Source organism: Mastigoproctus giganteus, chromosome 5 (assembly GCF_048544385.1).
Source record: "Mastigoproctus giganteus isolate SK-2022 chromosome 5, ASM4854438v1, whole genome shotgun sequence".
NCBI lineage: Eukaryota > Metazoa > Arthropoda > Arachnida > Uropygi > Thelyphonidae > Mastigoproctus > Mastigoproctus giganteus.
Window position 1 is genome coordinate 198326197 of NC_143579.1, and position 26626 is coordinate 198352822.

The 26626-nt window shown below is 35.2% G+C and overlaps 1 protein-coding gene across 1 annotated transcript in view; it reads left to right on the forward strand.

The window, feature by feature from the left end:
* The window catches only part of LOC150085988 (BTB/POZ domain-containing adapter for CUL3-mediated RhoA degradation protein 3), a 106545-nt gene that overhangs the window by 45001 nt on the left and 34918 nt on the right, over positions 1-26626 (forward strand). Inside the window, exons 3-4 of the mRNA XM_090373636.1 lie at positions 11442-11701; positions 20223-20275. Coding sequence (XP_090229762.1) covers positions 11442-11701; positions 20223-20275 — 313 coding nt within the window. The remainder of the gene's footprint in view (positions 1-11441; positions 11702-20222; positions 20276-26626) is intronic.

Genomic DNA, 26626 nt, shown 5'->3' on the forward strand with positions numbered 1-26626 from the left:
GCAGCTGAGAGCTTGATGGGCCCCTCATATTAATTTCTTCAAGGGCATTTACCCTACACCTCAAGCTTTCATAGATGCCCATCACAATGCTGAGTTAGTGTGCCTTGGAGATTGCCTCTGTGTTGCCTGATGCACAGTTGTGAGCTCTGCTATTGAGCTGGGCAGCTGAGAGTTTGATGGGCCCCTCATTAATTTCTTCAAGGGCATTTACCCTACACATCAAGCTTTCATAGATGCCCATCACAACACTGAGTTAGTGCCTAATTTCTTGACACTCTAGACAACTTGCACACACACAAAGGCATCCTCCTTTGCTAGATCATGCCCTGTTTTAGAAAGGTCGGCAAACATTTCACATTTTGCACATTTTTTGAGACTGTGATTCATTGGAGAATCACCCCTTCGTTTCTCCTACAAGTCAGCGCTCTACTAGTCTGTGATCTTTGCTTCACAACTCTCGTCTGGGTAATGATTTCTGTTTAAATACAATTTAATTAATAATGAAATTTAATAAGATTAATGATATTTTTGATTAATTGATAATACTGTAATAAGCTAACAGATTCCTAATACAGTGGTTCTTATTACGCCATCTAGTTTTACTTTATACCTTATGCTATCACTTCGAGGTATATATATGTTATGCTATTTCTTATCGACTACAATATGGCAGCTAGTTCAACAATGTAATCCTGGGGGCTCACATCTGGTGAGTATGGGCTTGGTACACCCAGGGTCCTGAGCTGGATATCATCATTCTTCTCTTTCTTGGTGATTCCCTTCTACTTTTGACTCTCTCTCTCTCTCTCTCTCTCTCTCTCTCTCTCTCTCTCTCTCTCTCTCAGGGTTACTCGGGAACTTTTTTCCCCCCTGGTGCAGCATAAGCCTCAGGCTTTCTTGCATCATATGGATATTAATAATAATAATAATAATATTGGCGCCAATATTTTGGAAGTTACCGGGAGTCGTAACTTCCAAAAATCACTGGTTAAATTCAAAATAAGCAGCTAACGAACTCTGCCAAACCTATTTAATATCTCTGTAAAACACAATGTATTATGTTAATTAATGAAGAATACGGTAAAAATTGAAAATACTTAACCCTTTACAGCAGCCAAAAATCCCGACTGTTCTCTTCCACGACCGGAGTGCCCTCAGTTAGTAGCACTTGTCATTTTTATGAACTGTCCAAACTGAGATAAAACTGATATTCTAATATCAGTTTATGTGATAACAGTGTGTAGCATAAGTGATAAGATGTAGCAATAACCATTTTTAAAAAAAATTGGAGCAGTTTTAACTCCATATACTGAATTTGTTTTACTGAGCTTGTATCATTGGCTCTTTGCATGCTCTTTCAGGTTTGACCTGTTATGTATGTAGTCTGCCCAAGTAATAAAAGTTACAATTTAATTTGATTGTTTTTAACTTTATCAAAACTGTTTTTGCTTATTTCATTTCTGCCATAGTAATTAATATGTTGCTTTTATGAAAACAACTCAAATACAAAATTTCCTGAAAATCTGATGAATGGCAGGCCCTCTGTTACATGCAAATGGACAGACATGGTGAAGACAATAGGTGCTTTGCATATATATATATATATATGTGTGTGTGTGTGTGTGTGTTTTAAAGGAAGCTACAGTTTAAGATATTATTAATAATATCTTAAATGTTTTAAAGGAAGCTACAGTTGAAGATATTATTAATAATAAAAATATAGTAATAATGGTTTATGGACCTGGGACACTGCTATATGCAGAATGTACCCAGCGACCATAATTGCTACATAAGTTAGCAGTCGTGAAAGGCAGTGTGTTAATGTTATGGTACTAGTAACACTAAGTATGGAGAATAAAGGGCAAACGGAACAGAAAGCAAGAAATGGGATCATGTAGGTTGTCGCAATCTGTACTGCTGTGGAGAAATAAAAGGTTTAAAATGAATGTGGTAAATGATATAAAGCGGCGACCCCTGGTGTAAGAAATCGGGAACATTTAAAATTAACTAAATTAATTAAATAAGTTGGGCTGGTTACCCCATGTGTCGCGAGTTGGAGATGTATTAAAATATTTTAAATTAGCAAAGTAGTAAATTAAAATTAGTTAAATCGATTTGTTACGAATGTAAAAAGGGTTACCCTTTTAAGGTTAAACGGGTGAAGGAATGCATCCCAGGATAGAAAGGAATAATAGGCTAGCAAAGTAGAAGTAAAAAGTCGCTGAACTTTATATAGGCGAGGAAAGTGTTTTAAAGCAGAAAAGGAGCATCTCGGGTATTGCATTCAGTAAACTAATGGCTCACGAGAAATGAAAATATAGGGGGTAGGAAAGCATAAAGAGTATTGAAGAAGACAAAAAGATGATGTAGGGCACAGTGAAGTTGCTATACCCATTCCTATAGTAGGACCCTGAATGTAGTTCTGTGAGCATCCTTCAGATGTTTATGTAAGATATATGAAGATAAAAAATAAAAAGTAGATAAATAGATAAAATAATAATATATAAGTGGTAAATGAATACTCCAATTGATAGCCAGTCAGAGGGTACAAGTTTTCTACACTTGTAAGATCCAAAGAGGCTAGGAGTATTGACTATATATATGTACAAGCATAGCAGTTATGGAATATCAGTTAGCCATGATATATTGATATCAATAGTACAGTTAATCAATTTTTTATATTTGATAATACCTAGAGCTTTTTTTTATGTGGTAATACAGATAGACTGTCGGAAACTGGTTGCTTAGAAAGGTTTCTGATGTTGCTAACTATCAGTTGTTTGCTATTGTATATAGTGGCTATTCTGATGATTTGAGATAAGATGATATTGGCATGTACTTTTTTGGAAATATTCGAATGCCAATGCATGAAGCTGAATACATTAATGTTAAAGGCGTTGCGCTTATTATATATATTGACCGTGGTGTCGGGGTTGTTGAGGTCTATATCTAAATCCAAGTAGTTAGCAGCATTGTTATTATCATTGGTTTTTTCTAGTGTGAGCTTGGTAGGGTATATATTGGCAAGGTTTTTTATGAAGTTGGGGCAATTTATTACAAACAAATCATCAATATATCTGAATATGCAGATATCCGGAGGTAGTGATGTTTCGTACCAGTACAGGTATAGATTGGCAATGATACAGCTGGCTGGGCTGCCCATAGGGTTACCTATGGTTTGTTGGTAAACTGTTTTACTGTCGAAAATGTAGTTGTTGGAAATGCATAAATTGATCAGATTATTCCAATTTATAGGTTTGCAGTCTATTGTATGTGTGTATCTATTATACAGGTTGTTTAGGACAAGCTTCAAATTGGCTTGATCTATGCTTGTAAATAGGCTATTGAAGTCAAAGGTTTGTATATGGGATATATTGTTACTATGTAAGGGGTAAAATTTTTTTCAGCTTGGACTGTACTTGTTAACAGGAGAGATTGCTTCTACAGGGATGGGATACACTTAAATAGAAAGGGTGCAAGAATATTTGCTGATGCTATCGAGGCAGTGTTAGGTGGGTCGGAAAACTGCTAGCTTGGGGGGAGACAAAGACCAATAGATTGACAGTAGCCACTGGCAGAGGTGAAAGAGATTCTTGCACTGCTTCTATTAGAATGAGCAGAAGCCTGAAAAACAAGATGCTTGATATTTCAGAGACTGCTGGGAGCCATTGCGGTACAAGTAAACACATGGGTTGTGTTAGGGTAGCTAAGAATAGAAACAGGTGCAGGTATACTTGCGTGTACACCAATGCTAGGAGTTTAGTAAACAAATTTGATGAATTTGAGGTATTGCTCAAAACATCAAAGGCAGATATTGTTGGGATATCAGAGACGTGGTGTCACACAGATATAAGGGATGCAGAACTGGAATTTGGGGAGTACAACGTCTACAGAAAGGATAGACAGGATAGGAAGGGGGGAGGGGTTATGCTATTAGTTAAGAAACACATAAAAACCAAGGAAGTGAAGCCAGTCGACATCGCTGGACAGTGCAGTGTTGAGTCAGTTTGGTGTGACATAAGCATTGGGAGATCAAAATTGAGAGTAGGAGTGTGCTATAGGCCTAATGACTCTGATGAGTATAATAAGAAACTGTACAGGGAAATAGAGTGGGCCAGTAAATCAGAGAGTCGTATAATGGGAGATTTTAATTTCCCAGATATTGACTGGAATTTGGGGGGCTGGTCACTCACACACTAGCAGGGCTTTTGTGGATTTATTGGATGATTGTTTTCTACATCACCATGTTTGGGAGGCAACTAGAGGGAGTAATACTCTTGATTTGATTATCAGCAGTGATTCTTCATGCATTAAGAATCTGCAGATAAATGAACCACTAGGTGGCAGTGATCACAGTGTGCTGAAGTGGGATTTACTCAAAGAGGTAACTACCATTAGGGGTAAAGGGAAGGGTTATTGCTTCCGTAAAGGCGACTATGATGGACTGAGACAGTGTTTAAATTCTATACAGTGGGACCAACTGATGATGTTACCAACAGCAAATTCAAAATGGGAAGCATTCAAAGAACTTATCTTGGAAGCTACTAGGCTTTACATACCAACTAAGAAATATTGTTCAAGGTTTAGGCCAAAATGGATGTCAGATGAACTAATGAGGCATATGGCAGAGAAGAAAAATGCATGGGATACTTACAAATTAACACATGACACAGAAGCCTATGATAGATACAAGTTGATATGCAACCAAGTTACAAAGGAGGTTAGGCAGGCGAAGGCAGATTACAAGAAATCCTTGGCAAGGGATGCAAAGAAAAACAGCAAAGAGTTCTTTACTTATGTAAACTCTAGAAGGAAGGGGATGAATCAGATTGGTCCACTTGATATTGATGGGTCAACTGTTGATGATCCTGCTCAGGTATCTAACAAACTAAATGAATATTTTGCATCGACATTCACACATGAGGAGTTATTCAGCGAGGGGAATGCCAGAGGTGTATTCAACTCTAGCAGTAAGCTACAGAATCTTGAAATAACTGGCAGTAAAGTGGAGGAGAAATTATTGAAGATAAACACAAGAAAGGCACCTGGGGTGGATGGGATCTATCCAATTATATTAAAGGGGCAGCAAAGGAAGTAAGTAAACCCTTAGCCATAATTATGAGAGCTTCCTTGGACTCAGGGGAGGTACCCATTGACTGGAAATGTGCAAATGTGATCCCAATTCACAAAGGAGGATCAAAGGCTGACACAAGTAATTATAGACCTTTGAGCTTAACTTCTGTTCCAGGAAAATTAATGGAGGCACTGGTTAAAGAAGCACTGCAGGATCATTTAGACAAGACTTCAGTTATAGCTCGGACACAGCATGGTTTTGTTAAGGGGAAGTCTTGCCTGACCAATTTGATTGGATACTATGATGCAGTCACAAAAGAACTGGAGGCAGGGAATAGCTTTGATATTATATACATGGATCTTAGAAAGGCTTTTGATACTGTTGCACATGGAAGACTGCTACACAAATTGGAGCAGTGTGACATTGGAGGCAAATTGCTGCTATGGATAAAGGGGTGGTTGAGGGGGAGAAGACAAGAGAGTGGTAATCAATGGACACTGCTCATCGTGGACTAATGTTATTAGTAGAGTCCCTCAGGGCTCAGTGTTGGGTCCATTATTGTTTTCTGTATTTATAAATGATATTGATGATGGTATATCAAGCTTAATGTCCAAGTTTGCAGACGATACAAAGGTTGGCAGGGTTGTCAAGGACACTACTGACACTATGCTGCTGCAACAGGATCTGGAAAGGTTGAGCAGATGGGCTGAGAGGTGGCAAATGAAGTTTAACATTGACAAATATAAAGTACTACACATGGGAAACAGCAACCCCAGAGCAGCGTATCAACTCTGTGGTACTACACTGACAGTGGTAGAGAATGAAAGGGACTTGGGGGGTATTTGTGTAGGCAGATATGAAGTTCTCTGAGCAGTGCAGACGGGCTGAAAGAGTAGCTCATGGAGTATTGTCAATGATATACAGGAATTTTTCCAGCAGGGATAAGGAGGTGATTATTCCCTTGTATAAGGCAATGGTCAGGCCATACCTAGAGTACTGTATACAGGTCTGGAGGCCTCATTTTAAGAAGGATGTAGAGCTGCTGGAACGAGTACAGAGAAGGGCAACAAGATTAGTGAATGGAACAAAGGGGTGCTCTTACGAAGAAAGGCTTAAGTTTTGCAAATTACAGTGTCTGGAGACTAGGCACCAGCGAGGTGATCTGATAGAGGTGTATAAAGCCTTGAATGGTTTAAGCATGCTCAATGCTGATGGGATTCTTCCTCTAGCTCAGAATAATCACCTGAGAGGGCATAAATTCAAATCGAGGAAAGACAGATGTAGGATAGACGTGCGGAAATTTGCCTTTAGCCAGCGGGTGGTTGGTTGGTGGAACAGACTTCCATCCCTTGTCGTGGAGGTTGATAGCCTAAATAAGTTTAAGGCTCAGCTGGACAGGTATTTTGAACGAACAGAGGGGTGAAGTGGAAGTGGGTTTTTTTTTTTTTTTTTTTTTGGCTGATGCTGCATAAGCTTGCTTTCTTGCATCAAATGCCTCTACTAATGCTAATGCTAAGGCATTTATAATAGGGATATTGTTGTTGATTATCTTTCTGTTAGGCAAGATGTTAATGATAGGTTTCAATAGTTATTCTAAGCTTTTGCTGGGTTTGTATGCATAACTGTTCTGGCATGAAGTAATGAATCTGAAGCCTATTGGAATCTTATGGAACTTTGGTATGCAGTATATATATATGGAAAACTATAATTATTAATACTGAGTTTTAGTTTTTTGTTGATAGCTATTAGCTTTTTTGTTATGATATTGCTATTGTTTGTCACTGGCTTGTATGTATCACTAGACTTGAGTTTAGTATGTAATGTGTGGAAGTAAAAAGCTTTACATATGAAAGCATAGTTACTAGCGGCTTTGTCAAATTGTAATAATAAATTGGTCATGTAGCTCTGCGGCGCCTCCATAGCCAGGTGGGCAGGAGGAGCAGTGTGTAGCACACGCTTCTTGATTAGACCGGGGTTCGAGCCCATGACCACTAAATACGGAGGATGCGGAAAGGTCAGGGCATGACCACCACATATCCCCGGAGCAATAAGACCTAAGTTGCTACTGCTCCTAAAAACCAAATAACAAACATGTAGCTCTGATAACTGTTTTTTAATTATGGATATATTGCAGTTGATAGTGGTTAGTGGTGATCCGTTTGGCATTAAGGCTTTATTTAATAGATTTGATGACACCGTATTTATCCACATGTGGAAAGCTTCAATAGGTATGTTGTATTTATAGGCAAGCATGAAGCAGTAGTTAAGGAGGTCATGATGTAACTGTTTTTTGAATGTGTTTAGGTGGTTTTTTAAACAATCTGAATTTGTATCCATAAGAAAGAATGTTTCTCAGTTCCTGGTGAGGTATAATCTCCATGTTACCAGATATATGACCGTGATGGGGATTAACATATGGCTGTAGTTCTGCCTTGTGGAAAATGCATGTGTTGGCGTCTAATAGTACTTTGTCCATATTGGTAGCAAGGGATTTGTAATTGCAGGCAAGAAGGCCAAATGGTTTATCATATCTGTATCTAGCTTTGATTCTAATGTTTTGGCAATTGGCTGGAAGGAGATCGGCGTGCGAGTTAATGCAATGGTTTATATCGATGCAATCCATAGACGTTCTGAAATTTTAATATAATGGTACAATACTCGTTATTAATATTATTATTTATAGTGTTTAGTTTAAATTTACGAATATCGAACAGCAGGTGGAATAGGTGTTTAGTTTTGAATTCATAACTGTTGACGAATTTAAATAGAGCTTGTAGAACGCTGTTTCATACTGAAGAGTAGGTTATGTATCTGCTGAACCTCTATATCCTTGTTGTCCCAATTGGTTACAATCTGGGCAAAGCTACCTAGTTTGTGATTGTTTGAATTATTATTTCTTGATTTGCATTTTTTGTGGCGTCTTGGTTTGCTTACACATTTAACCATTTGAAATTTCTCATAAATACAGAGGTTTTCTATAGAGCTGGTAATGATACTATGGCTAAATTTGTTTAGGTCATAACGATACAGTGTTTTAAGTTTCAGCATAAACATTTCTTCTTGTCTGTTTCTTAAAGCAGGGTCTGGTATATGGGCTAAGATGGAGATGTAGATATTAGAGAAGCAATCCTTCTGGAAATGTTTGTATTCTATTTCATGTTCCTGTTTGCCATAGTTTTTTTCCGTTATTGTAGCTGTTGATGTCTGATCTATGAAGATTAAGCCTTAGATGCAGTTTATTGCTGGTTTGGCCAACATACTTTATATTGCAAGTACGGCAGGTGATGAGGTATACCACGTTGCATACTTGCAGTACCATAAAATTAACACATTGCCTTTCACGACTACTAACTTATATATATATATATATATGCAAATGCACATAACAAATTAGTTAATTTATGTATTGTGTTACCTTTCAGGTACATTAAATTTTTTTCTAAACTTAAATGATTTTTTTCCCCATTTTCTCTGATTAATAGAAATGAAAAGTAAATATAGTTAGCTTCACATCATTAATTACTAAGGTTATAACTTTATAGAATACTTAATAAAATGATATAGATAGGATTATTTTTAAATGAAATTTCATTTGGATCAACAAATGTTTCTAGCAAGCCCAAATACAAAATTTCATAAAAATCCATTCAGTGGGAGTCCCTCAGTTTTGTGCAGATACACTGTAGTTCAAAGAAAGTGCATCACCCCTTAAAATTGTAATTGTCGTCTGAATAACGTAAGTATATGGCAATATTTCTTACAGATTGCATCAGATAAGATTGACACGCATAAGCGATTATGTAATATTGCCTCAGCTGTTACTTTCAGCTATATAAGCACGCTCTGCAAGAATTGCAGTCATTGCTTGCTTGTGTCAGGATGGTGAGTTACGTGCAGTTGACGCCACGAAGAAAGAGTGCTATCATTGCTTTACATGAGGAAGGATGTTCTTCCTGTCATATTGCTTATAGTGTCTTGTAATCAGTCGACAGAGTAAATTTCTTTCCAAACTCAAGAATACTGCTGATAGGAAAAAAGGAACCGGATGCAAATGAGTCTCTATGCCAAAACAGGACTGCATTTTGAAGTGCTTATGCCTTAAAAACCATAAAGCTTCTTCATCTGAGCTGAAAAGAGAATGGCAAGAACATAGAGGAGTGGTAGCAAGTGCAGTAACAGTCAGAAGACACCTCTTCAAAAATGGACTTGTAGCCCGTCGTCCTTACAATGATGAGTCTACAGTGAAATTCCCTGCCAGTCAAATGATATGGGAGTGCATTTCGTATCGCGGAGTAGGTCACCTGCAGTTTATAAAGGGTTCTGTAAATGCCAATGGATACCTGGCTATATTGGAATGCAAATTGCTGCCAACCATTAGAGACCATTTCAACCTGCCAAGTAACTGCATCTTTTCAGGACGACGCTGCTCCTTGTCATTGGGCAAAAAGTGTAAGAAGGCACTTCTGTAGTTACTTTAGCTTTATTTCTGCGTTAGAGGTTTGACAGTAATGTGTTGACATTTGTTACAGGTGAAAAAATTGTTGGAAGAACGGTCCATTATAACTCTTAGCTGGCCAGGAAACAACTTGGACCTGAATCCTATAGAGGAATATTGGCATAGTGTGGAATCTGCAGTTGCCATAAAAGAAACCAAAGACCCTTCGTGAACTTCAGGAAGCCATAATTTGTGTTTGGAACCATGAACTATCAGTTGATTATCTTCAGAAATTGACCTTGTCAATGCCTCGACCATGTGCTGCTGTCATCAGGGCCATAGGTGGTTCAACTAAATATTAGTTTGCACCTGGTGAACTTTTCATTTTGTTTTCCATTTAAAATGATAAACTGAAGCAAATTGAGGGCTTCTGATAACATTTCAGCTATAATTGTTGTGTTTACCAAAACTGTTGTATAAAGGTTGCAAATGCTCATTTTGGAATATTTTGAGAGCACCTGTTAAATATTGCTTAGCTTTGCCTTAAATATTAATAAATATCTTTTGTTTATATTTCTATTTGTGATGCTAGGTTTATATTTCTATTTGTGATGCTAGTCATTAATGTAACATACCATCTCAAAAAAGGGTTAGAAATGTGAAATTCTTAGGTGATGCACTTTCTTTGAACACCAGTGTAGATGATCAGACGTGATGAAGACAATAGGCACTTATATATACAAGGTGTGGTATTAGAGTTCCTGGACTGGTGCATAAAAAGAGCACAAAGTGAAGTAGCTCAGATATGGTTTTATTTTTATTCAAAGTAATCACCACATCAATTGAATGTACTTATTACACCATTCTAAAAGTTTCTGAAATAAGTTAACTCCTCATGTGAATGCAGATGCAAAATACTCATTCAGTTTGTCAGCTACCTGAGCAGGATCATCAACAGTCAAACCATCGATATGAAGTGGACCAATCTGATTCATCCCCTTTCTTTTAGAGTTTACCTAAGTAAAGAAGTCATTGCTATTTTTCTTTGCATCCTTTGCCAAAGATTTCTTGTTATCTGTCTTTTCTTGGCTAACCTCCCTGGTGACTTGATTACAGACTAGTGTATATCTACCATGGGCTTCTGTTTTGTCTGATAATTTCTATGCATCCCATGCATTTTTCTTATCTGCAACGAGTCTTATTAATTCATCTGACATCCATTTAGGCCTAAACCTTGAACACTATTTCTTAGTTGAAACAAAAAGCTTTGTAGCTTCCAAGATTACTTCCTTGAATGCTTCCCATTTAGAATTTGCTGTAGGTAACATCATCAGTTGGTCCCACTGCATAAAATTTAAAAACTGTCTGAGACCACTGTAGTCACCTTTGCAAAATCAAAAATCATTCCCTTTATCCCTAATGGTAGTTACATTTTTAGGTAAATCCCACATCAGTACACTGTGATCACTGCCACCTAGTGGTTCCTTTATCTGCAAATTCTTAATGCATGAATAATCACTGCTGATAATCAGATCAAGAGTATTACTTCCTCTTGAACATGCTTCTGTAGATTCAATAAATCTACTAGAGTTCCTGGACTGGTGCTCTTCTGATAACAAGTCTTGCTAGTGTGCAAGTGAACTCCTTATAATAACATAGGCAACCTTATTACAAGGTAAATCTGGGTATAACTCTCTTTTTTTTTCTCCCTATGACATTAATGCATAGGTTGGTGGTAATTAGAAGTTTATTAGAATTATGACAAATAATAGCATAATATTACAATGATATGATATTTCCAAAAGAAATTCTATGTTAAATAATGGAATTTCTTTGATACATAATAGTAATTGATTTAACTATGAAGATCAGAAAAAATATTTGTTTTTGGTAGAAGGGGCTTCCTGCATAATGTTATTTGATTTTTTACAGGATGGATCTTAATTGACCGATGTGGTAAGCACTTTGGAACTATATTAAATTTTCTGCGTGATGGCTCGGTTCCACTCCCAGAGTCATCAAGAGAGATTGCTGAGCTACTAGCTGAAGCGAAGTATTATCTTATTCAGGAGTTGATTGAAAGTTGTGAAGCAACTCTGCAGAAAAGAGAAATGGAAATGAAACCTATCTGTCGTGTTCCTCTCATTACATCTTCAAAAGAAGAACAAATACTGATTAGTACATCAACAAAGGTATATCAGTTAATATATGTATTTCATTTATACAGTTATTCCAAAATTGGAATCCATGGTAATTTATGCATCCTGTAGTTACAGGTAGAAAATTTGAGGGGAGGGGATAACTACAAGGATTGTATTTAAGTATTCTTTTTAAAAGAAAGAGACAGCACTATTATATCACTGTGTCTTAATATATTTAAATAAATGCTGTGTTATAATACAAATATTGATATTTACTGTGTTATAATGAGATAAAGGGATTGAAATTTAGAGGCAAAAAGAACACCACACTATCAAAGCACTGCATTGAGTTTAACCTGTTGTTGGTTTGTGGATGGAGGGGAAGGTTATTTGACTCCTCTATTCCCCTGTCTGCCATTTTTTCCACAGCTTCTTTAAAAGTTCAATAATTCTACTAAATAAGGTAAAAATGTGCCAACAGGCTAATTTCATTTGGTTGTGTGTTATAGTTATGTAAGTAGAGAATGTTATTGAGAATCCATCTTAAAGTTTAGTATTATCCCAGGGGCTCACATCTGTTGAGTATGAGCTTGGCACACGAAGGATCCTGAGCCTGATATTATCATTCTTCTCTTTCTTGGTGGTGAGTCCCCCCCCCCTCTCTCTCTCTCTCTCTCTCTCTCTCTCTCTCTCTCTCTCTCTCTCTCTCTCTCTCTCTCACTCTCTCAGGGTAACTCAGAATTTTTTTTTTTTGCTTGGTTGGTGCAGCATAAGCCTGAGGCTTCCTTGCACCATATGGTTAATAATAAATAGTATTCAGTTCTGGTATAGCCTGTTATCTTTAGTGAACCTTTACAAAAGACAAAAGTTTTTAATGTTTCAGTAATAAATGTGGGGTTATATTTCAGTATACAGGGGCCTTGAAACTAGTATATTCACTTCTCCATTCAGTTTTCTGTCTCCAATATGCATTGGCCACTACAGTAACAATAGCGGAAAGTCACCCATCAAAGCGGGCTTGGCCTTATGTTCAATTTTGAGGTGACATCATCTTCCACATGTTAACTTAAGTTGCTAATATCTTTTAAAACAAATAGCCTCACCCAAATATAAGCAATCCTATTAAATTAAAGAAAAAGGATTGTCATAATAGCTGTTTTAAGATTTCTGGTCTTTCATCAGATGATTGGATTCTGTTAGCAAATGTATGCCAGTCTGTCAATAATGTATTGAGTCTGAGTGAATAGCGAAACAATATTGTAAAGGGTTCTGCATGAAAGAAAACTTTCTTCTAAATTAGGATGACCTTGATGCCTGCAATCAGGACAAAATAAGTTTTAAAACCTAAAACTTTTTGGAACATCTTGATAAATTAACAAGACAAAGGGACAATGAGAGCTGCACCATATTTAGCAAGTAGGTGCTCTAAAATTGAAACAGTAATATTTATAAAAGAGCAAATATTGCTTTATATCATAAAATAATTACATTAATACATGTAAGGACTAATTAAGCAGTACTACAGTAAAATGAATCAAGATCTAAAGGCTTTATTCAGTCATTTTGTTATTGTGATCAATAAAAATCCTTAAATGTTAAATTTACATAACATAATGGCATTAATGGTTTTTACATTCAGTCATTTCATCCATATGACCAATGAACATTGATAGGATGAGCTTGGCTTCTAAATACTTGCTTTAATTAATGTGGTGTGTGTTAAAACTATATTACAGGAAAATAAATTTTCCAAGAAAATATAGTTTTTAATGTGATTGATAGTAGACTATAAATGACAAAATCTTTTAAAGCATTTTCTGCCCCTGATGCATATATTATGCATTAAATGCAGATATGAAGTTTTCTGAACAGTGCACAAAGGCTGCAAGAGTAGTTCATGATGTCTTGTCAGTGATATAAAGGAATTTTGCTAGCTGGGATAAGGGGGTGATTGTCCCCTTGTATGAGGCAGTGGTCAGGCCACATCTTGAGTACTGTACTTCTCCTTTAACCCATGCACGGTACTAAGTACTATAGGTTTTGATACCTTTCGTGCTTGGGGTTTTCCTAAAAAAATAAAAAAATAAAAAAAATACAGGTCTGGAGGCCACATTTTTGGAAGAATCTAGAGTTGCTGAAATGAGTACAGAGAAGGGCAACAAGATTAATGAATGGAACAAAGGGGTGCTTTTACCAAGAAAGGTTAAAGTTTTGCAAATTACAATGTCTAGAGACTAGGCACCTGCGAGGTGATCTGATTGAAGTGTATAAGGCCTTGAATGTTTTGAGCATGCTCAATTCTGATGAGATTCTTCCTCTTGCCCAGATTAATCACCTGAGTGAACATAAATTCAAATTGAGAAAAGACAGCTGTAGAATAGATGTGCAGAAATTTACCTTTAACCAGTGGGTGGTTAAACACTGCTGGAACAAACTTCTATCTGCTGTTGTATAAGTTGACAGCTTACATAAAATCGAGGCAGAACTAGACAAACATTTGGAGCGAATGGATGGGTGAAATGGGATGGTTTGTTTATTTATTTATTTATTTGGCTGATGCTCTATAAGCTTGCTTTCTTGTATCATATGCCTATGCTAATAATACATTTTTCATTATTTTCAGAATTTTGTTGTTCCTCAACATAACAAAAATTATGATAAATAATAAATTCTCTTCATATGTAGGCAGCAGTGAATGTATTAAATGAATTGTAAGGACTTTTTTAAATACAATTTGAGAACTCAGTTTTGTGAGCTGACATGTAGCTAACTATAAGAATTATAAATAAATGATTCATCATGAATTTCCAAAAACATTCTTTTAACATTTCCATTATATATCAGAAATTGAAACAAAAAGCCTGATAATTTTTGGATTTCCTAAGTCTGCTCTCAAGATATAACCTTCAGCAAAAACAAGACGACTGATCATAACATCTCTTGAGCCAGTCATCGTTCTTCTTTCAACTCTTCTGAAATAAAATTTTTAAGCAAAATAAACTGACTAAATAATAAATTTTAGTCAATTTGAAATTCTGTATTAATATTTTGGTACATATTTGGCACTTCCTACAAAACAGGTGTACTTTTAAATGCACCCATTCCATAAATTTGAATATATTCAAGGTTTCAGCCCATTTTTCTAGGCATTCACAAGTTTTTTTTATCCATATTATATATAATAGATCCTCTTTAATTGATACCATTTTTTTTTTTTTTTCCCCTCCCCAAATTTGCTATCAGTAAAAATTTTGCACTGAGGGAAAATTTTTTGTCAGTGCATAATTTAAGCATTTCAGCTGCCCAATCTACATAACTCACGACCAACCCCTCTATTATGCAGTTTTTGGAACATTAAATTTTTAGTAATTATTTAGTATACTAAGCACACTCTACATGGAAATGTGCTTCATTTAATTTTAAAAATTTTACCCTAAATTTCAGTATCTTTTCTTCAGCAAGAAAAAATTCCTTCAAGTTTGCCAGGTGGTAAGGAGCAGCAGTGCGTAGCACACGCTTCTTGATTAGACTGGGGTTCAAGCCCATCACCACCAAATACGGAGGATGCGGAATGACCACCACATATCCCGGAGCAATATGGCCTTAGTTGCTAATGCTCCTAAAAACCAAATAACAACAACTTTCAAGTTCAAAAAACTAATACTTGATTGATTACTTGATATAAACTTAACCAACAAGTTGTGCAATGTCAGTAACTTGTTATATGTTACATCTTTTGAAGAACAAAATTTGATGAACTGGTAATGAAAATATCTTTGCATTCTTGAGCAAGATCAATGGAGATTTGCAATCTCCAGATTGTTAGAGAACCATCAGGCAGACAATTCTGCCTTTTAGCCTGCAAGAGACTTTGCAGGACAATACAGTGATGCACTCAAAATTACCACAACCACCAAGGCTGCTTATAGCCGGAAAGGAAATATATGTTCAGCCAGGCACCTCCATAGCCAGGTGGGAAGGAGCAGCAGTGCGTAGCACGCTTCTTGATTAGACTGGGGTTCGAGCCCGTCGCCATTAGTTGCTAATGCTCCTAAAAAAAAACCAGAAAAAAAACCAAACAACATGTTCAGCCGTGAACCTTATTTCTTTGAATCAGCTCATTCGAATTGATTAAATAATAGTGATTGCACCCATTGTTGAAATAATTAATGTAAACTTCTCTGGCCTAGTTGGTCATGCTGGAGTACAAACAAGAACACTTTGAGCAGATTTTAAGATTTTGACATCTTAAAAATTATTTAAGATTTCATAAAATGAGGACATTTACATGTCTCAAAAAGAAGAAAAAATAATAATAAATTTTAGGACAAGTCCTGCAACTCAGTAATAAAGTTTTAGGAATTCAAGTTGGGCATTGGGAGACCAGTACTGAAATAGCTGGTTACAGGGGGTTTTTTAAACAAATGGCAGAATCATGTTTTTTGTGGGATTATTTTTTAAAAAAAGATATTAGCAGCTTATGTATCCCTAACAGCCAACCTTTGAATACCATCATCACTGTGGTCTTTCTCCAGTGATGAATACCATCATCACTGGAGAAAGACCACAGTATCTCCAAGATAGAAACTAATTGTAGAAATGCATACACTTTTCAAATAATTTTAATGGTTATTTTTAATAAAAAAAGTATCCTTTTTCATTACTTATTTTATATAATATTGACATGTGAATGTCTTTTCTTGATGCATGGGCTTTGGATCCACTGTTTTAAACATTCTTAAAACAGTCCCAACAAACATTGCAGTAATTGCAGAATTTTATACTCTTGTGGAATTTTATAAAGTTGGACCTCCTCTTGTTCAGATGCATAGTCCTTGTCACTTTTCTTTTGCACATTATTTGGGACTGGTTTGAGGTGAGGTCATTGTACTGTCATGACTTTCACAGAGCCTAACCTTAACTCAAAAATTTGCTATGGGATGTCTTAAGGAACTGAAAGCAAAGTCCACAAAAACTATATGGTTTAGATGCACAAGTGTTTTTTAATAAATGAATGAAGTGTCGAACATATTGCTTTGAGATAAGTAGAGTTCTTAGGGAGGGTGAAGAGTGTTGCTGAACAGCAATACTGTATAATTGCATACCAGATTGATTGCAGCAATCAACTGGCCACTTTACATTGGCAGGGTCAGCAGCTGATGAAGAGGGAGTAATTCTGCACTCTGACATAGTGCTGAGTTATGACTACTAGAAACATATTGTTGCTGAGAATTGAGCCATCGCATCATCTCTGCAGATGTTTAAATCATTGTGAGTGTATTATGGTATATGAAGTGGAAAACATCTCAGTACAGTAATCAAATCTACCAAGTTCTGATTAGAACAAATTGAAAATTGAGAGTTGGTTGAAAGTAATTACCATATTTGGAGGAATACTAAAATTCACAATGATATAATTCTAAGAGTTGTTTAACTTTATAAATTTTACTTTTTTTTTTGGTGTGCAAATTACACCAAGCATGCCACTAAAGGGATTAAAGACAACTTTTATTATCTATGTTTTCCTTTTGATTTATCTCTATATTTTCAAAAGTTATGCATTAAATGATGCTACTTTTCATAAATTAAGTACTTAAGCAACAGAATTATCAGCGTACTAAAAATGGCAAAAGTACACAAAACGAAAAACAAAAATAGTAATATTGCATGTTGCTTAAGTAATTAATTAAATGATGTTACTTTTCAGTATACCCTCATAATATCAAAGTTGTTTCTTGTGTCTAACTCTTTTATGACTTCATTATAATTAATCAGATTGATTAGGCAAGCTCTCTTCCCCCTTCACAAACACATGCTGTAATCCATGAATACCATTCCTGTTGAGATGGTTCTGTGTCACATCCTTATTCATAGTTTCCTATCATATCTTTTGCACCTCTGTGAATTGAGGAGACATTAGCACTTTTTCAGATAAAAGGACCATTCTAGAATCCAGTGATGATCTCACTTGAGTAATTTTTGAAATTACTAATAGTTTATATAGAGTAATTGCTAATAGTTTATGAAGAGTAATTATGTGAAATGTGCTGATAGATGAGGCACTACCATTTGTATTACTATTTTTGTTTTTCATTTTGTATACTTTTGCCATATTTAGTAGGCTGATAATTCTGTTGCTTAAGTACTTGCTGATGCTGCAGTTAAATATCATACTATGTTAGAATTCTATGAAATGGTGTGTATTACTTTTTAGTAATAAATAATTATTACTATAATTATTTATATAAAAAGGCCTTTATGTCATGCGCAGTTCATGTCAAGTTTAAATTAAACTTGACATGAACTGCACATGATATAGCAGCTGACTTGAAGTTACAAAAAAAAATTTGAATTTTAAATTAAATTTAAAATTCAAATTAAATTCAAATTTAATTTAATTCAAATTAAATTAAAATTGTTTGTTAATATTCTTATACAGCCTCAAAGTAATCAGAGAAGTTTACAGCTTCATTGTAACTGTTTATGGCAGCTAATATAGTCAGCATTATATTGGCTGGCAGAAACCAATTATTAATAGGCTGTGCACATTTTGTATAAGTGTATGGGTTTGATCGTGCAGTGTGGGAATTTGCATCCATGTATGTTATCCCGAAGATCACATCCAGCCCAAAACAGTATAGTGAATTTCTGGTTTCCAAACATCTGATTTAAAAACTTTCATGTTATAACAAAAATTTTTGACACTGAATGTTCAGTTTATGAAATATGTTTTTTGTGAAATATTCTACCAAATGCATATGATGAAAGTGCAAATTACCGACAGTATCTCTCAATATGTACAAGTACAGCAGACTCTCGATTTACCAAGATCGGGGTGCCTCCGTAGCCAGGAGCAGCAGTGCGTAGCACACGCGTCTTGATTAGACTGGGGTTCGAGCTGGTGACCACCAAATACAGAGGATGTGGAAAGGTCAGGGAATGACCACCGCATATCCCTGGAGCAATATGGCCTTAGTTGCTAATGCTCCTAACAACTAAATAACAAACAAACAAGGATCGGATTAACCGGGGACACTTCAAATTAAAAATAAAAATTTTAAAAAATCAACCGAAAATCATAAAATTCAAGTAATAACTAACTAGAATAGGTATAAAACAGATATTTTGCAAGTCGTAAATAAGCAACAAGAAGCGGCGTTATAAGTTGTCATTAGGAAATTAATGTACCTATTATCTTGCAACCCTCGCTGCTCAAAAAAAACAAAAATTGTTTAGTTTGTTTTAGTACGTTGCGTTGATTGTTGTGTTCCATTGCACCGCAAAAAGACAAATTGTTTCATTATTTATGTCAGGGATGTTGAAATTTTTTTTATAGTAAATATATATATATATATATATATTTTTTTTTTTTTTTTTTTTGTTTAGAAATCGCGAAAATGATGGGTAATCGCAAAAGAGTTGCGCTTTCAGTTAAACAAAAACTTGGAATTATTCAAAAGTTCGAAAATGGTGCATCCGTTAAATCTTTAATGAACCATTATAATATTGGTGACCAAACCATATGCAACATCATAAAAAATGAAGGAAAGCTATCACATTTAAAATCAACATCACAAAAAATAAAGGAAAGCATCGTATTGGACACGTGAGTAGTACATGGTAAGTTTTTTTCGTTTTTCATCTATAGCCATATTTTTTACATAGGTTGCTGAACATTTTTTGATATAGTAAGTTCCCAGCTTACGCAACTATGGTTTTACGTAATTTTTTTTTTTTTTTTTTTTAGGATTGTAAAATTTAAAACAAAAATAAATAAATAATAATGACGATCATGGCACGCACAAATTGCCCAAGTGAGATACGGAGTAACAAGCAAAAAAAAAATAGGAAAGAAGAGAAGATTCTTATAATTTATTTATGGTTTTTTTTTTTTTATATATGACTAATAATTTCATAATGAAAATTATGATTTTTCAGCAGATGGCAAAATAGTTGCATCATTAACTAATTTAAATCAGACAAGAATTGAAAATGAAGATGAGGATATTGTGATGAATGAATACCACAGAAACCAACAGCCAGCAAAGTGTTCAGTGTTCTTCAGATCAGCTATTAGCTGAGCCAGATTGCAAGAGGAGCTGTACTTTCATTAAACCATCTTATGTGTTTAATGAAAGTATCAGAATGTTGGCAATTACTTTTAAGCTGTACAAGTTGTTGTTATTTGATTTTTAGGAGCATTAGCAACTAATGCCATATTACTCCGGGGATATGCGGTGGTCATTCCCTGACCTTTCCACATCCTCCTTATTTGGTGGTCGTGGGCTCGAACCCCAGTCTAATCAAGAAGCATATGCTACGCACTGCTGCTCCTGCCCCCATCTGTACAAGCATATACAGTCTATAATGTGTGAATAATAAATGCAAACTGCTGTAATTTTCTCTTATTAATTTTTTCCTGCTTCCCTTTGAAGTAACTGTCTGAAATAACCTCAGTCTCAAATTGTTTTGAATAACGAGGCTTCTAGTATAAGTACTGCAGACTTGATTAAATATATGTAACATGTATATATGCAAGGATTTGATTCAGCTTTTTTCCTTCTTTGTTTAGCCTGTTGTGAAGCTTCTTATAAATCGCCACAATAACAAATACTCATATACAAGGTAAGCGTTAAATTATATTCGTAACTATTCTTTCTATATGTTGTCTCATTTGTATTATTATTTTATTAATTTTTTTATAAAACCTGTTGCTGACCTAGAATACAAATTTATGTTCTGAGCATTTCAAAAATAAAATTTTATTGTATATAGGAACAAACAGAGAAGCATAATGTACAATACAGTAAAATCTCTTTAATACAAACTCGGTTTATACAAAGTACTCGTTTATATGAAGCACATACCATTCCCCTGCGAAAGGATAGGCTTTTCTATGTAAATATATTCGTTTATTATAAAATTTGATTAATATGTATTACAAAGTTCTTTTTCACCCCATGAGAAATAAATATTGTCATTTTGTCTGTTTAATACAAATCTTGGCAGAGTGATTCGATTATGGCTCCCTACTTCCTGAAGGATGGCACTGACTTGTTAGAAATTAGTTTTGTGTAAACAAAAGCAATTTATGGTAGCTACAACATCAAGTGCACTCTGAAAAACATTCTTCTGAAGGATGAGTTGTTAAATTAACAAAAGAATAAAAACTTTTTCTAAGTTGTTTACATGTGCATTCCCTCGCTCTCCACAGGAATAAGGTCAGTTGCAATTGTTACCCCAGTTCAAAGAGTCTTTTGCTATCGTATGCAGCAATCTATTTTTTGTGCCATTTTATCTGAGCTGATGTCCTTTTCGGAACTTGTGTCTTTAAATTAATTTAAAATTTGTTTATATTAAATTTTATCTAGCAGTGTTATGGCGACAAAACGTAGACGGAGAGAATTAAGCCTGGAAATTAAACTAAAAATTATACAAGAGGCCGATAGGATGGAAAGAAGCAAAACGGACATTGCAAAGGAATACAACATCCCTTTACCTTCTTTATCTGCAATACTGAAAAATCAAAAAAGACTTTAAGTGCATGACACTGGAGCAGTGATGAAAAACATGAAACGAATTTGTGGTACCAACAAATGTGTGCATCTAATTTGCCAATATCAGGTCTGATTTTGCAGGAAAGTACAAATTATCCAGCAACATGGGATTAGCGACTTCAAATGCAGCAGTGGCTGACTCCAAAGATTTAAAGATAGGAATAACTTGGTATCGTGAAATGTTTGCGGTGAGTCTGGATTAGTGGACAAAGAAAAGGCTACAGACTGGTTGTGTTCTGTACGGTCCATCCTTAAAAAATATGAGACAAAGGATATTTTTAATCTTGACGAGACAGGTTTATTTTACAATTGGCTGTTCGAGGAGAGTCGTCATGGTGGAAAATTAAGTAAACAAAGACTCACTGTTCTGTTATGCTGCAATTCAGATGGCAGTACAAAACTATGCCCACTTGTGATTGGTAAGTTTTCCAAGCCAAGATGTTTTAAAGCAGTTAACCAACTTCCTTGTGATTATGAGGCCAATAGAAGTGCTTGGCTTACAGTTAAAATTTTTCAGTCTTGGTTATCAAAAGTGGACAGACGAATGGCTTCAGGAAAAAGGAACATTTTGATGATTCTAGACCGTTGTACAGCACATTCTGCCGAGACACTTAAGTTGACAAATATACGGCTGTTGTTTTTACCCCCCAATACCACCAGTTTACTGCAACCACTGGATCAAGGCATTATTTTTAACCTCAAGAGAGCATATAGAGCCCGCCTGATAAGGTACTTGATCTGCAACATAGAAGGAGGGAACAATTTGCAGCCAAATTGGAATGTTGGATGCTATCCATAATTTTGTTATTGCTTGGGAAAGTATTACATCAAGTGTAATAATCAACTGCTTCAGAAATAGTGGCTTTGGAGAGAATATCATCGAAAAACATGATCCAGCAAATGAATGGGATTTGCTATCACTTGAGGAATGAAGGAATTTGAAGAGTTTGTGAAGGTGGATGATGAAGTTGCTACCACAGCAATACCAACACCAGAAGAGCTGCTGAGCACACACACACACTGCCATCTAAAAAAAGATGCCCAAAATGCATTGAGCATAATAGAAAATGTGTTGGCCCGCAGTAACTTTGATAAAGAAACAACTATTGCATTTGATAACATCTGTGCTGTAGTTAAAAATGCATGTAGGACGAAAACTGTGCAAACAACATTGGATTCTTTCTTTAAATTAGATTAATTTATTAAAAAGTTAATGGTTTGTATGTCTCCTTTTATATTAAGATTGTAATTCTTTTTACTGTGATACTAAAATATTGTATATATCAAAATATATATTGTACAATATTTTCATTTCCATTAATATTGCTTTTCTCTTAGTTTATCTTACAAAAAAATAAAATCTTTAAAAAAAAAATGTTATTCCTATTACTGTATCGTTAGACAAGGCTTTTGTTTTTATTTTATTTTATTTTATTAATTTATTTTTGATATTATCATTTATTATTATTCTTAGATATACAGTGTGTACCAAAAAAAAAACGGTAAAATTTTGACACTTTTGGGGGGACCTCATTATTACAAAATGTGAAAATTTAGGTCCCCTTGAACTAACTTTGTATTAACAAGATTCCTGTAAATTGACATTGTGTTGTAAGACATATATGGAAATTTACTGTAAAATTCGAGTTTAACACACTTCTGTTTACATAAATATTGGGCAAAAATCTTTATTTTTTCTAACAGTAATTCAAGTCTAAGATAAAAAAAAAAAAAAAAAAATCTCATCAGATTATGTAAGTAATGCAGAAAAAAACATTTAGATAATTTTGAATTAGACCTCATACTAATAACAAAGTGAACTTATTACATATAAAAATAAAATTCCTAGAAAGTTCAGGAAACATTTTGGCTCCACAGCATGACTCCACAGCTCCACATGCATTAATTAGATCATATTGTCTAGCTACATAGGGCAGTGCATACAGGGAGATTACAGTATGAGATAATTAGTTATCTGAGGCTAGGAATATGCTTATACTGATGTGGTATATGCATTGGGGTAAGACAGCCAACTTGTATGGGTTTAATAAGTAAGAGATGAGCAAAATAATTGAATTAAATTGGCTCTCAAGATAAGGGAGAAAAATTAATTTAAAATTTTTCTCCCTTATCTTATCTTGTATTTTTGGTGAGCCTTCTAGTGGCCCGTTTGACTGGATTGCCTTTTCTTTCCTGGTTGTATGCAATTATCTCTTTTTTAGGTTGAAAGGTTTTCACCTGAAATTTGGTCAGTTTTGCATCCTCTTTGCTTGAACAAAAAGGATCTTTTGTTTGAACTTGTATAAATATTTATGTGCACTTTTTTTTTAATGTTATTAACTGTATCTCTGTTAACACCTTATAAAAAGGAGTCTTTGGAGATTCTGTGGTATGATGGATCTCTGGGTGGAATGGAAGTGACATTGAAGTTCCACTTCATCCTATATTCCAAATTATGCATGAACAGGGTGGACTTTGACTTCTTTCATACAGTACATCTTATTTGTTTTCCTCCAAATCCTGTTGACCCTTAGATTCAGCCACATGAACCTACTGGCATCCACAAGCGAGTTTGTAGAGTGTGTTGTTTGGTTGCATCTGGTTAGTATGCTGGAATTTGTGTTTTAAGAAGATACTGAAATTTCTGGTTATTCTTGTGATCCAACTGATTGTAGGAATAAAATAAATAGTGGTTCAAGTGCTAATTAATTCCTCTCATCCATAGTGGTACATTATTGTTGTCTTTGTGTTCTCTGATTTTAGAAATAACATTGTCTTGGTAGCCAGTTTTCTTTGTGCCCTAGAAAAATGGGGTTTTATTACTTTTACTTTAGCCAAGAATGGGTGGGCCGATCTGTAGTTCACAGTGCATCTTGTCTGTAGGTTTCCTGTATGTAAGAAATTCACAGACAAATTTTAATAATGCCAACTATTTATTTCTGGTTAATAAGATGTCAAGGAATGACAAATTCTTGTCTAACCCTTCTTTCATTTTGATAGAGATAGTAGGAGCCTGGTGGTTTAGATGATAAATTCTGTCAATTCTTAAAACAGTAATAGAATATACTGTATAATTGTAGAATATAAAGGAGGTTATTGTTGTTACAAAAGTGGATAAGGACAACACAACTGTAAAAACAATTGTAATCTCCTCCAGAACCTGAACCTAAAACACCAACAAAGTGTTAGAAAAACCTTACCAGGTTAGCAGAACAAAAGTGAAATAACTGAAAAAATTGAAATTGGAGATGAAAAAAATAGACTAAGAACTCCACAGACAAGTTAAGTTCAAAAATTCAGAAACTCTGTACATCTTTGCAAACCTTAAAATCCATAAGGAGAATGCTCCAGCATGGCCATTAATCAATGTGAGATGCCACCCAGAAAAGAAAAGATATTCAGCTGGCTGAATATAGTTCCACTTAACCCACTAGCCATAATAAATTTACTGTATTTTCTTGCAAAGTCTGACCAAATGTAAATACAATGAGAAGGCTCATTGATTTCTTTTGATGTAAATGCGATGTTTACAGTTATCTGCTTAACATTACCATTTTTAAAAGAAGAAGAACATCCAGCTATCTGTGTAGATTATATGATAAGACATCTGCATATTAAGGGCATATTAAAACCTATTGACTGTTGTTTGGTGAGTTTTATTTCTCATTCCAAAGTTCATTTTATATCCAGAAAACTGGCTTGAGTATTGAAGACAAAACAATTTTGGAGAATGTCAACCCAGACCCAAAAGGAGAACACATTGATGGCATCCTGGCCATCTGTGACTAGGGCCAAGAAGATCTATAGATATTCTTCCATCTAAACTGCTAGGATTTCTTTCAAAATGGAAGAAGAGTTGAGCAAGAACTTCAGTTCCATATCTTGCTATTAGACATGACCACATCACAAAAAGAGTGTACCAGAAGCTCACAGACAATGTAGTCTTCTTCAAAGTAGGAAAATCGCAATAAGGAGGTATGCAACATAAAAAAACATTGCAAGAAAAATGGATGTCCAGGCAATGTTATTTCTAAAATCATAGATGGAAAACAATAAGAATGTTCTGCTGTGGGTCAGAAAATCCAGTTGATACTGGAACCCATCATTTTTCCTTTTATTCCTTGCTATACAGGATCCTGTTTCTTAAAACACGTATTCTAGTATACCACTGAAATCAGCTGATTCAACCACTCATCAGAAGTCATCTGTAAGGTGGACCTTACAGGTGGCTCTATAAAGGAGTGAAAGAATACAAGAAAGACACACACACTATGGAAGGATCAAAGTCTGCTCTATTGATGCAGGCTGGAGTGGGACTATGACATTACCATTCTATCAACAAATCCACCATACCACAAAAGAATCTTCAAAGAATCCTTTTTTTTACACACTTTTAATATATGTATATGTCCCTGAAGTTACACAAGGTCATTTCAGGGGGTGAGTATGCTGGCATACCAAATTGGCATTGCTTAAAAAGGTAAGCAAGCAGCAGCCATTATCATTCCACTGCAGTATGGAAGCCTCCTCAGAAATTCATGTAGAGGGAAATGGACCATAATCTGCCACGCTGGTCCACTGTGGGTTGGCAGATCAACTGTATTTAGCAGTCAGGGGCTTGAACCCCGGCCTACTCAAAGAGCATGTACTACTCCACTTCATTTACTGTCCAACTTGAAACTCACGGAACCAACTTTTCATCTTCCTCGTTTATTCATTCAACTGCCCTGCTTTCTGGAACAACCTTCCTTCATACGTATTTCCTGAACATTAGTCTACAGATGTTCAAGTCTAAAGTCATCAAATATCTTTCATCTTCTCAACCGCCAACCCAAGCATGGTACTAAGTACTATAGGTTATAATACCTCTCGTGTTTGGCGTTTTCATAAAAAAAAAAGAAAAGAATATCAGAATACTTTATATATATTATATATACCACTTATCGATAAAACGACTACATTACTATGGTTCAGTTAAAGGAACTGAAGTCCAGAACATACAATATTCCTGCACTTTTCGGTCAGGTAAAATTACACAAGACTGGGTTTCCTATTCGACCTATTGTTTCCTACAGGAACTCGGCATTTTCATCCTTAGCCACACATGTATATAACATTATAAAACCCTTTAGACAGGTAATACAATTTGGGATTAAGAACTACGATACATTATTTAATAAGCTTAAAGACTGTAGACTCGGCGACAATGACAATTTATTCTCACTAGATGTTACCTCATTATATACGAATGTAAACGTTGAATACACATTAGATATTATTTGGGATATGTTAAATAAAAACTCGACACCGATTAATTATACGAAGCTACCTATTAAGGAAATTTTTCACTTAATTAAACTGTTAGTTGAAGCTAACTACATCACCTTTCGAGACAAGGTATACAAACAAATTTTTGGTT